At 40.0% G+C, this 13219-nt stretch overlaps 1 protein-coding gene across 1 annotated transcript in view; it reads right to left on the bottom strand.

The window, feature by feature from the left end:
* RNASEH2B (ribonuclease H2 subunit B) overlaps positions 1 to 13219 on the bottom strand; it is a 118263-nt gene that overhangs the window by 36668 nt on the left and 68376 nt on the right. Inside the window, exon 5 of the mRNA XM_007945245.1 lies at positions 11079 to 11193. Within this exon, the coding sequence (XP_007943436.1) occupies positions 11079 to 11193 (115 nt within the window). The remainder of the gene's footprint in view (positions 1 to 11078; positions 11194 to 13219) is intronic.

The raw sequence follows: 13219 nt of genomic DNA, 5'->3' as shown, positions 1-13219 counted from the left end.
GTTCAACTACTCGGTCACTCTGGGTAGCTGGCTGTGACCAAGAAGTGACTACAACCTTGTCCCTTGGGAATTTTTACAGAACATATAAATACACTTGTAGAACCACTGTCTGCCAACCCTGTACACGTTCTTGGGTACACTCCTTTCTGCACAGATATACCTAATAGTTCAGCCTGTCCACCCATCTATCCACCCATATACTCATGTTTGCTTTCACTGACAACACAGTACTGTATGTGCAAAAGGATTCATCTTTGTTGTCTGTATCTCCTATGTACCTTTCTATGTCTTCCTCTTTGTCAGTGCCACCATGTTGATCACTCACATTTGGTACTTTGCCCTTCTCTTCATCCAAATCAATAATTATCTCTACCTATCTGTGTTCCCTCCCCTCCCCTCCCACCCCTGGTAACCAACAAAGAAAATTTCCTTCCATAGATAAACCTTTCCTTGACTTTCACAATAATGGACTAATACGATATTTGTCCTTCTGTGATTGACTTATTTTACTCAGTATAATGTCCTCCAAGTTCATCCACGTTATGCAGTGTTTTGCAGATTCTACGTTATTCTTTAGGGTTGCATAGTATTCCATTGTGTATGTACCCAACATTCCTCAGTTGATGGACACCTAGGTTGTTTTCATCTTTTGGCTGTTGTAAACAGTGCTGTGATGAACATGGGTGTGGATATGTCTGTTCTTATCCTGGCTCTCACTTCTTGAGGATATATACCTAGTAATGGAATGGCTGGGTCAAATGGTATTTCTAGTTCCAACTTTTTAAGGAATTGCCATAGGGCTTTCCACATGATTTTTCACCTATTTTTGTCTTTCTGTCTAAGGTATGTCTCTTGTAGACAGCATATTGTTGGGTTATGTTTTCTTATCCAGTCTGCAACTCTCCTCTGTTTCCTGAGTGATGCATTTAATCCATTGACATTCAGTGTAATTACTGACAAGTACAAATTGGTTACTGTCATTTTGTTATGTGTTTTTTCATGGTGTTCCTGGTTTTTATGTTACATATAATTTTCTGTGCTGAGTTCATTTTGTTTAAGAATAGTGTTATCATTTCCTTTGTTGATGTTGTTTTAGTGTTTGTTAAATATATGTGCTTGTCCTTTTTATTGTGATGTGAAGGTTTATCATTTTTCTTTGAGGTTACTCTGTGATTTATAATTTTTTTCCCCAAGTTTAGAACAGTCCATTCCACCTTGCAACTATCCTGACTTCCTCACCATTCAGAAGTTCTGTAACTATACTATTTTCCCCACTTTTTGGTTTGTAGTTGTCCTCATTTGCCCATTGATGCCTCTGGTTCCCTGTTTACAATCCTGTAAGCTTATTTTACTTTGGATACTTCCATACCTATGTTGATTTTAATGCACCATTGTGTATTGATGGTCAGTTGTTATCTGCTATTATTGGTTCTCTGTTCAGAGGACTCCCATTAGTATCTCTTGCTGGATCAAACTCATAGCGACCTTCCCTGGGTTTCCAAGATGGTATCACTATGGAAGTAGATTGCCCAATCTTCCTTTTGAGAAGTGGCTGGTGGGTTTGAACTGCCAGTCTTCTGGTTAACATTCAAATGCTTTAGGCACCATACCATCAGAGCTCCTAAGGTTGGTCTAGTTGTAATAAATTCCCTTAATTTCTGCTTATCTGAAAATGTCCTAATTTCATCATCATATTCAAGGGACAATTTTGCTGGGTATATAATTCTTGGTTGGAAATTTTTCTCTTTCAATGTTTTATACACACCATCCCATTGTCTTCTCACTTGCATGGTTTCTGCTGAGAAATAGGAGCTTATTCTTATTGCTTGTCCTTTGTAGGTAACTTTTCATTTTTCTGTGATGCTTTCAGGATTCTTTGTCTTTAGTTTTGATGAGTTTGATGATGATATGTCTTGGTGATTTTCTTTTGGGGTCTGTCATGTTTGGGGTTCGTTGGACTTCCTGAATGGATATATTCTTATCTTTCATCATATCAGGGAAGTTCTCTTCCAACAGATCTTGGACAATTTTCTCAGGTTTTTTTCTTTTCCTGTTCTGGAATTCTGATTACATGTAGGTTATTCCTTTTGATGGTATTCCACATGAACCTTAGGATTCTTCGTTTTATTTTTATCTTTTTTTTCTGATTGATCCCTTTCCAAAGATGTATTCAGGTATTTGTCTTCAATCTCATCAATTCTGTCTTCCATTGATTTGATTCTACTCCTTTGCCCTTTCAATGTGTTATCTATATCTGAAAATTTAGTATTAATCTTCTGGATTTCAATCTGTAGATTTTATATCATTTCTAATTTTTTATTTATTTTGTCATTTTGTTCTTATATTTTCTTCTGAAATTGTTCCAGGGTTTTGTCTGTGTTCTCCTTAATTTTGTCAGTGTTTTCCTTGATCTGTCTCTCAACCCTTTCGAGATACCTAAGTATAATTCTTTTGAATTCCTTATCAGTGAGTTTCAATGCTGCTTCTTTCTCAGGGATGTGTTCTGGGTCTGTACCCTGCATCCTTGTTTCTACCCCTTAATCTTGCTTTTTTGTGTGGACTGTGATGGTCTGTTGTCTCCAAGACATTGTGATATTGTTGTATTTAGATCTCTGTTAACTGTTTGTGAAAAGCAGTTAAGGGTGAGTCAGGCTTTTCTTGGTGGTCATTAATTGTTGGCCAGTTGGTGGAGAAGAAAGTGGTGGCTCTCACTCAGTAAGTGGAGCTGCAGGAGGTGTAGGTGTGGTTGAGTCATATGGGCATGGTTGCTGTCTCCCCCTCAGTTAGACAAAAACAACGATCGAAAAACCATTAAAAAAGTAAAAGTATGCAAACAAAAAACCCTGCATAAACAGGAGCAATCACCAAAAAAGAAAAAAAAAAGAAAACCCTGCAATATCTGGGGAGAGGCCAATAAGAGAAAAGAGGTAGAGTAGGAGAATAATGAAGACAAAATGGGAAAAATGCAAAAAAGAAAAACAAGAAATGGGGAGAACCATGAGAAAGAAGAAAAATGGGAAGGAAGAACAGAGAAGATAGAAAAAGCTGAAAATTAGAACCTGGGAAGGGAGAAATAAAGAATAATGAAAAGGGCAATAAAAGAGAGAATAACAATAATAATTTTAAAACAGACAAAAACTAACAAACTTAAAAAAAAAAAAAAAAAGGAAAAAATATCTGGGCAGGGCAGGGCTGGGCACACAGAATGGGATGGAATTCCTGCCAGCGCAGAAGGAGGGTGGGAGTGAGGGATGGCCGCATCTCCGTTCACTAAGAAGTTGTGGGGTATAAGAGTAACAAGGGGAATACCACACCTTTACATTCATTTGTGTCTGGAATGTCCTTGTGGTCCCCAGCAAGTAGAGCCTATTCTTGTTGTTGTTGTTGTTTGCCGTCAAGTCGGCCCCGACTCATAGCGACCCCTCCTTGGGTTTCCAAGGCCGTATCACTACGGAAGTAGGATTGCCCAACCTTCCTTCCGAGGAGTGGCTGGTGGGTTTGAACCACCAGCCTTCTGGTGAGTAGTCAAGTGCCTTAGGCACTATGCTACCAGAGCTCCTTGAGCCAATTCTTAGGTCCCTGGAATCTGAGAGAATGCTGTTGCTTTAAATATCCAAAATGGTCGAACCACCTGTAAACATTCAAAATGGCTGCACCCTCCAGAGAGCCAAAAGTCTATGGTTCAGCCCATCTCCCTTTTTGCTGTTTCCCCTTTTATTCACCAGCCACCAGTGCAGTCCTCTGTTCAGCCACTGGCTAGCAGGGCTGGATTTTAGGTTAATTCTAAGATCCTAACACCACCTGGCAATACCCAAGCTGTCTGTGCCATCAGGATCACTGACAGTCTGCAGCTGCATATGTCTCCTTTTTTGGTGTTTTCATCCAGGTTCTTCTACTGGTTGAAGTTTAGTCCACTTCTGTATCCTTCCTTTCAAAGCTTGGAGCTCCAGGATTATCTTCTGTATCTATGTTAATTGGTTTCCTTTTTCTTTGTTGAGGGAGCTCTATTGGCATAGTGGAACACTGGTGGTTCAAACCCACCAGCCACTCCTTGGGAGGAAGACTGTGCAATCTACTTCTGTAGAGATACTGCCTCAGAAACCCAAAGAGGGGTCGCTATGAGTTGAATCGACTCAATGGCAGTTGAGTCTGGTCTGGTCTTCTTTGTTGAAGAGGGTCTGTATAGTTAGTCTGCCTATTCCACCATCTTACCTGAATCCTCCTGGTTTGATTTTTTGGAGTATCTGGAGGCATCGCATTCCACCAGCAATGATCTTGCCTGAAAGCACTCAGCTTTCTCACTCCATGGGTCCAGAGGCCCACTGCATTGTCTCCTGCAAGGTGTCCTGATTCTGTTCCTGTCATTTCTGATTCTGCTGCCTCCATTTCTCTGCTGTCTCAGCAAAGTGTTAGAGCTCTCTCATCTGTCTCCTGAGTCAAAGAGGTTCAGTGCAGGATCTTGGGTCCAAAGGATGTACTACACTCCTAGCTCTTCTTTCTTGATAGTAGTAAGATTCCTGGTCACCTCTGGGATGGCTCATTTTAATCCTATGGGGTGGCAAAACTGACCAATCCCCACAGTAGGGCTCCATTTACCTTATTTGCTTGTTCCCACTCCTACAACAGTGCCATGTACCTTATTTACATTATTAATAAGGTATCCAATTCCCTTGGTGGGCCACAAGCACCTCACATTTGCATAGTCCCATTGAGTCATCTGGTGGGAGTCACAAAGACTATGGCTAGAAGGGGCATAGTAAGTAATTCACTGCACAGCACCAATGAAGCCATCTGGGCCTAGAGTCTTCTTTCTAGTCAGTTTTTAATGACAAATTTATTTCTAAATTAAGCACTGCCTGACAAGAGATCACCAAGAACCATAATAGCTCGAATTTCCCCATATTCTACACAAGAACTAAGTGCATAATCCACTGCTTAGTTTTAAAACTTACAAATTTTGGTAAGCAAAGAAACTTAAAATGTTCCTGAAGGCCACAAACTACCCATTTGTTGTTGTTGTTGTTATGTGCCGTCGAGTCGCCCCGACTCATAGAGACCCCTCCTTGGGTTTCCGAGGCAGTATCACTACGGAAGTAGGATTGCCCAACCTTCCTTCTGAGGAGTGGCTGATGGGTTTGATCTGTCAGCCGTCTGGTTAGCAGGCAAGTGTCTTAGCCACTATGCTACCAGAGCTCCCCAAACTACCCATAATTACGAAAAATACCACAATGTTTGTGTCCTACATTTAATATTTGTGAGAGCTATTGAGTTTGATAATATGGGCTACTCTGGAAAGGTTTTTTTTTCCCTAATGTGTCTGGTGCCTATAAAACTGGTCTCAAACATCTGGAAAGATTGGGTTTAGAAAATAAAGATGGAATAAATGTGAGTCTACATTTAAATAACATGTTCAGCAATTGGGTAATCGGTTCACAGACTTGAATTTCCCTGATGTATTGTTGAACAAACTGCCTGAAGCACATTTTAACATATACTTTCTCAATGTTTTCCATAACTGAGAAACTCATATGGTCTCTTTTTTTCCTGCCTCCTGGGAATAGAAACTTGGCAAGTGAACTTGGGGTATTTTAATCAGGTAAGTTTTCCTGGCTCTTCCTGTTAATCACATCAGACAGCACAATGCAGCTTTTGCTTGCAATATGAAACAAAGTGTAACAATCAAGAATGAAATTCATAACCCTTTCCTGGTCCTTTCCCTTGTCATCTATCTACTGTATGTGAACTTCTTTGGCAAGTAATGTGCTTTGCAGCCCCAGAGCTAGCAAATAGAGACACATCATTTCCTTCTCTAATAAAGCAGGCAGGGTTAAGGTCACTGCCATCATCATTCAGGACGCAAACAACTGCAGCGTTGTCACCAGGGAGAAGAGGGAAGGTTCTCACAACCCAGCAGAACAAACCAGATCTTTAAAGCCACAGACTTCTGAGACAGCATCTGGGGTTTAATTTCAAAATAGCTGCTTCAAGGAACTTAAGTACTGCAAGTTTATTCTAACTGCACAAATGTCCCTAAAAGGATGGAAGTTAAAAACATCAGCTTTCTTCTTTATCTTTGCTCCCCATCATGGATATTATCTGAACACTCTTTCTTTTCTTTCCAATTGCCATCAAGTCAACTCAGACTCATGGGTACCCCATGTTGTGTTAGAGCAGAACTGTACTCCACAGGGTTCCAGTGGCTGATTTTTCAGAAGCAGATCACCAGGGCTTTCTTCTGAGGTGTCTCTGGGTGAACTTGAACTTCCAACATTTTGTTTAGCAGCCAAGCATGTTAACTGTCTGCACCACCCAAGTGACTCCAACTGTTCTTTAGTGGTCATCTCTTTTTTTGTTGTTGTTCCCTTATTTAAAAAAATCACAGAAATAAAATACTGTACAGAAAAGGAAATTAAACACTAATTTATAAATGGACAATAACCCAAATTTAAATAAGCAGTCACTCTCCAAATCAATCACTAAAAGACCTGAAGGGAACACCATACCTTTCTATTTCCATAGAAAGTCCACTGCTGGGATGAAGACTGTCTTTTCTGTAAGCTACCAAAGGCATACAAGATTTTAAAAAAATCAACTCGTATTTTATATGAGATGCCACCTAAAATCTCAAAGAGAGCTTGTGGGGTGCTGCCAAGCTGTAAAGAAAGAAGGAAGAGAAAGGGAAGGAGAAAGTTGGTGTCAGACAGAACCAGAGCTCAGTCCCTCATTTCACAATTTCCAGCTCTGTGGTGTTAGTCAAATTACTTAAATTCTTTGAGCCTCTGCTTTCTCATTTGTAAAAATGCAGGTTATAATAACAGAGACAAGGAATTGCAGCAAGGATTAAATAATTTATGTAGAACATCAGAGCAGGAGTCCCTGGTGCCACAAATAGTTACACACTAGACTGCTAGTTAAAAGGCGGGCAGTTCGAACCCACTCAGAAGTCCCTGGAAGAGTGGTCTGGCAAGCAACTTCAGAAAGGTCCAAACCAAAATAATCCACTGTTGTTGATTCAATTCTGACTCCCAGTGACCCTATAGGACAGAGTAGAACTGGTCCATAGGATATCCACAGCTATAATCTTTACAGAAGGAGAGTGCCACATCTTTCTCCTGTGGAGCAGCTGATGGGTTCAAACTGACGATCTTTAGGCTGGCAGCTGAGTACTTAACCAGCACGTCATTAGGGATTCCTCAGAAAGGTCACGGCCTTGAAAATCCTATGGAGCAGTTGTACCCTGCACACTAGTGTCACCTCAGTAACAACAACAGAACAATAAGCACAGTGCCTGGTATCCCATCATTCTCAATATGTGGGAGCTATTTTTACTATTATCTACTTATATCCATTTTCCTATAAACACCACTTGAATATATATTAATCAACAGACCATTAGACACATGTGTATTGCTCACTTATGGTGTACCTAGTACTTCAAGTAAACGTCAGCAAAGAAAATTTTCTACTTCAGTAAGTCTTAATAATACCAACACTTGTTCAGCATTTACAATATAGCCAGGACAGTTCTGGGTATTTATTTGCTTGTATTATTTCATTTAATCCTGAAACATCTCTTTGTGGTAGATGCTAGATACTATGAACTGCAATACTAATATAATGCTCATGTGTTGGGCATGCAGAAATCACAACACTATAAAGCTAAGAAGATCAAAGCTTTATTTTGTGATGAGAGAACTCCAAAATACTGCTTACACCAAAGAGAAGCAACAGGAGATAGTCTCTCTTTGAAACCTTTTATCTTATAGGTCAAGGATGCTGAAAGTTTGAACGATTTGTTCAAAACTATATACTAAATACATTTTTCATTTTCCTTGCAGGCAATCAAACCCTGATATCCTATTACCAGATTATTCTTAAAGAGAAAGAGATACAAAGCGAATGTAACAAAACGTTAACATTGGTTCATGCTTAGGGTTGAGTACAAATAATACCTCTAATGTTATTTTCTTTATCTTCAAAATTTTTAGTTCGAAAAATAAAATGCTTCACCTGCCAATTCACTTTTCATTTTCAAAGCAGGTAGAGCAACCTTTATATATACCAGATTTCTAAAACTCCAGGCCTTAATTTTTTCTTCTTTTTTAATAAGGCAAAACAGATGAAATTTCACACAGTAAAATATATATACAATTCTCTAGAGGTTTTGGCAGTTTCTTCATAGCCTAATTCTTTCCCTAATTTACTGGAGTCTGTAAATCTCAAAATAATGGAAGGTTTAACAAGAAAATCAAAGATGTTTTTAAAACGGGAGGGGGAAAGAAGAAGACCTCTTATGCTGCATCCTCAAAAAGGCCTCTTCATCAAAATACTCATAAGCAACTGCGCATTACTTGCTTCACCTTCTGATCCACAACATAAATATGTGAAATATATTTATTTATGTAAGTAGTGTGTACAAGGAGAGCACACATGGACAGACATATTTTTCCATGAAGATCCAAAGGGGAATGCACAGTGTCTGAAGTTCACAACTGGTTTTTAGGGTCTACTGAGTAAGATAATCATAGGGCATGCATTTCTAATACAGCAGAATTTCCAGAAATTAGGCAATGTTGGAGAAGTAAGGCAGAGTAGGACCAAAGTGCAGATAATGATTCAATAAGAGGCCAATAGTTTGATGTGTAAGACAGGAATGATAGGGAAGAAAGCTCTTGCTTTGAAACACAGACTGTAAGCTGACAATGGAGACAAGCTAATACTACTTTTGAATCTGGGTTTCTGCATTTCAGTTTAAGATAACTGCTCTTATACAGCTAATGGCAGAATGCTGTATAATGAATTACTTGCATTTTTAACTTATGTTAACTTAGTAAAAATTAAAGTGACTAATAATTTACTCTTCATTACTTTAATTTTCAGAAATGGTCATGGGCTACAGAAAGACTGTTGCCCCCTGCCAAATACACCATCAAAGAAAGACTCTAATGGAAATTCTTTGATAAAACTTTGGTGCTATACACCCCTCAGATATCAAATGGAGTTCCAAGTATGGCCAAGGGTGAAGTTAGAATATCTTCTAACCCTTTATCTCAAAAATAAAATGCAGCCTTTGAGGTTCTACCCTCTCCCACTGTAAGCTTATGCTTCTTGGAATTACCCTCTTGGTCCGAGAAGAACTTTCAGAGTTGGCCAAACCACCTATGATCCTGAACAGCCACAAGCCATCATCCTGTTGTTCTGGCTCCCACACTGTGTTTCCATATTTACCCTGAAGACACAGTTGCTAAGTTGCACAGTGCTTCTAATCTGCCAAAACACACTCACACACACTGCCTCACTTCTCCTTTCAACATTTAAACAAATTTTGTATTGAAAACTCACTTTTTTATGACCCCTAGCCACCCCTCTCCCTGTGCGCCCTGTTTCCAGGATGCCACCACTACACATCCTGTTGGTCAGGGTGCAGACTTAGAAAGCATTCTCAACTCAACCTTCTCCTTCACCACCATCTACTCACCAAATATGGTTGATTCTACCACTAATTTGCTATTTCTTTCTAGTCTCATAAGGATCTCTGGTGGCACAGTGCCAAAGGCATTTGACAGCTAACAGAAGGCTGGCAGTTCAAACCCACAGCCACTCCACAGAAGGAAGACGGGCAATCTATTCTCATAAGATTTACCACCCCGGAAATCCAATGAGGGTCATTATGAGTTGGAATCAACTTGATGGGGGTGAGTTTGATTTTTTATGGGTTTTTCTAGCCCCATAGTAGCCCTGGTGGCACAGTGATTAAGTGCTTGGCTGCTAACCAAAAGTTTAGGGGTTCAAACTCACCTGTTGCTCTGCAAGAGAAAGATGTGGCAGTCTGCTTCAGTAAAGATTATAGCTGTGGAAAACCTATGGGGCATTGCTTCTATGTCCTTTAGGGTTGCTAAGGAGTTGGAATCAACTTGCTAGCAACAGGTTTGAGTTTTGGGTCCAGCAGTTTCTCATACCTGGCCTCAGCTTCTCCAATATTCTCTCCACACCATAGCACTTCCCTGCTTCAAACGTTACTGACACATCATGACTTATATGCATGTAAGGTTCTTCACAATTTGGTCCATTTCCCAGCATTCCCACCCCCTTCCATACCAAAGTGAATCCTTCCCCGGCATCCTATACTCCAGCTACACTGAACTCCTCAGAGCACCCAAACCTGATAAACCTTCCCATATATCCATGCCTCTGTTATGCTGCTTCTCTAACCTCTCTTTGAGGGTTCCGCTTCTGGTTATTTCCCCCAGAAAGCAACATGATACCTACCCACCTCCATCCCTACCTAACTCAGGGCACATTATGAACTTACCACATAGATAAGTATAGGGGGCCTGGTTGCCACTGGGTCTAGAAGTGTACAAGATTAGAAATCAGAACATGATTCTTCTCACTTAGGTTTAATTTGTCTTCACTTCAATAGTAGCATGGAGAGGTGAGGTTTGTGTAAATAAAGATATTAATCCCCTGATTTTGGGATACTAGACTTTATAAAAAAATTTTAAAATTAAATTAAGTTAAATTTTTAAATTAAAATTAAATTAAAAGGCGTTGCCCATGTGCCACATCTAGTGCACACCATTTTCCTATTTCAGTGATAACTATACAGTGTGCCCCTAGAGAATCCAGGCTTCATGTCTACCACAGTGGGCTGTCACTGCCCTACAGGTCGTTTCCCTCCTCAGAGTCAAAGCGATTTGAGGAAAAAGATAACTGAGTTCATGAGGATCTTCAGAATCTACCAATAGTGTTCAACCAATGTTTCTGGAATCAACATATGTAGACTTTTTATGTAATTCTACAAATGACAACTCTGAGGCAGAAAGTGGCTAACTGACATGCTTAAAGAAGAACTGAGACTCATGCCTCACGATTCCTGGCTGGCCCCGTGGGGCGCGGGCTACCAGATGTCAGTAGGTGACATTCCAAAGACTGCATAATCCAATCCAAAACTAGAAGCAAATCTTCTGAACGACAGCTTCCTCTATGACCAACACAAACATTACATTCAGTGGGCCGTGAAGCAGCTATTCCCAGTCTTCCTAGCAGCCTGATTCTCAAAGGTCCACATACCATACCTTTTTCCTCTGTCACGTGGCGAAGCAACTTTTCAAGGTCAGGAAGTTTCAGCAACAAAATGCAATTTGGAAATAAGTCATCCACCACAACTTGATCGAGAGGCTGGAATTTTCCCTGAAAGTACACTCTAGTCAGTCACCAAACTCACAGATTGAATAATGAGAAAAAGTTCTATTATTTTATAGCTAGGCCTTTAAACTGAGGTCAGAGACACCTGTCCCATATAATGAATCCCTAAAAATCCCTACACTGAATGGGGCAGGTTCCAGGACTGTAAGAGCTGGGACTCCAACCAGCACACCATCTACCTTGGGGTAGTACCACCAAATGAAAGAGGAACATTATTCAGTAAAGTACTGGAAGCCACAGAAACTTGCCAAGATGGTAGTAATTACCTAGAGCTGGTCTAACCCACTGATGTGAAGATGAAGCAGCTGAGGATCACAGCAGGACTCCTGATCACCACAGGGGAATAAGCCCAGTCTGGGGCAAACGGAGTCCCTGGGTGGTGCAAATGGCTAAGAACTAGGCTAATAAGCAAAAGGTTGGCAGCTTAAAGGCACCCAGAGGTACCTCAGAAAAAAGGCCTGGCAATCTGTTTCTAAAAGATCACAGCCATGAAAACCTTACGGAGGGCAGCTTTATTGTGAAACACATGGAGTCACCATGAGTCAGAAATGACTGATGACAAGTGGTTTGGTTTTTTTTTTGGGGGGGGAATGTACATCTCCCTTCCCTATCCTCAATCCATGGCTAAAGAAAAAAACACCCACAAGGGAAAGAAAAATATTAAAAGTAAATCTACTCCTGCCAAAGCTGTCTTGTCAAATCGAGACTATAATGAACACTAGTGGGATAAATGCAAACAAGCTGTAGATACACTTTTAAATCAGGCTCAGATACTAACTATAGGAGGCTTGGTTGCCAATGGGCCCAGAACTGCAAAATAGAAGATTTTAGAACATTATTCTTTTCACTAAGGTTTAGTTATTCTTCACTTCGCTAGTAGCATGGAGAGGTGGTTTGTCTAAATTAAGAGATAGTCCTCAGATTTGGAGACACCAGATGGCAAGTCATGGTAAAATGACTTGTAAAAGATGTATGGTTTCACCTATGTGCCACTTCTAGCTCACTCTATTTTTCCGGTTTAGTGACAACTCCTTTCGAAGACACAAAAACTGTGTCTGGTCAGCTATCTTTCTGGTAACATAGCTTTCTTTGGTTTTAAGGCTGAAATCTCACTCATTTAGTAATATGCAATAACTTGTCATACTTTGTTAGGATAAAAAGTAGCAAGAAATGCCTTAATTCAAATGCCCTTTTTTTTCCCTCAAGTCCTAAGAATAATTCACAGATGCCCCAGGTCTTACTATCTACCTTATCTATATTCTATATCTGGATTTCTACCTCAATCTATAGTCTTTCATGATCAACTAATATTGAAAATATTTACCCTATTGCACTCTAATTATCTGTAATGGACTCTTACTCAGTCACGTTATAATTAATTTTCCATTCCTGTTTTCTTTACCATGTTGTTGTTGTTGTTACATGCTGTTGAGTCGGCCCCGACTCATAGCGACCCCTCCTTGGGTTTCCGAGGCAGTATCACTATGGAAGTAGATTGCCCCATCTTCCTTCAAAGGAGTGGCTGGTGGGTTTGAACCGCCAGCCTTCTGGCTGGCTGTCAAGTGCCTTAGGCACTACGCTACCAGAGCTCCCTTTCTTTACCATACATACATATAAAGTAAATGCAGTTAAGACATGTTGCTAATGCTTTGGATATCAAATAAATAATACTTGGGAAACTAAAAAGTAGAGTTATTTTCACAGAGGTTAAAATAAATCTGGTGATTAAAAAAGAATAGATCAACATTTTAAAAGTGCTTATCAATTTATTTTTTTTAACTAAATAAGAAAAGATCACTTCTAAAATACAGAAGTAAATAAGTAAATATCTAATGTGTAAAGGCTCTCTCTAGTACTTGAGAGGAGAAATGGCTTAAAATGAAAGCAAACCAGCTTAATTCTACACCTGTTAGCCTGAGAGCTCCCAAGGAGAGATCCCAAGGAGAGGGGTGGGCCAGAAGAGTCATGGCACTAATAGAAAATGGAGGAAAACTACCAAAAGACGGGGGGG

Source organism: Orycteropus afer, unplaced genomic scaffold (genome assembly GCF_000298275.1).
Source record: "Orycteropus afer afer isolate SDZICR_OR568_19922 unplaced genomic scaffold, OryAfe1.0 scaffold00134, whole genome shotgun sequence".
NCBI lineage: Eukaryota > Metazoa > Chordata > Mammalia > Tubulidentata > Orycteropodidae > Orycteropus > Orycteropus afer.
The sequence above is the reverse complement of the archived record's forward strand: the minus strand, read 5'-3'. Positions and strand labels throughout refer to the sequence as shown.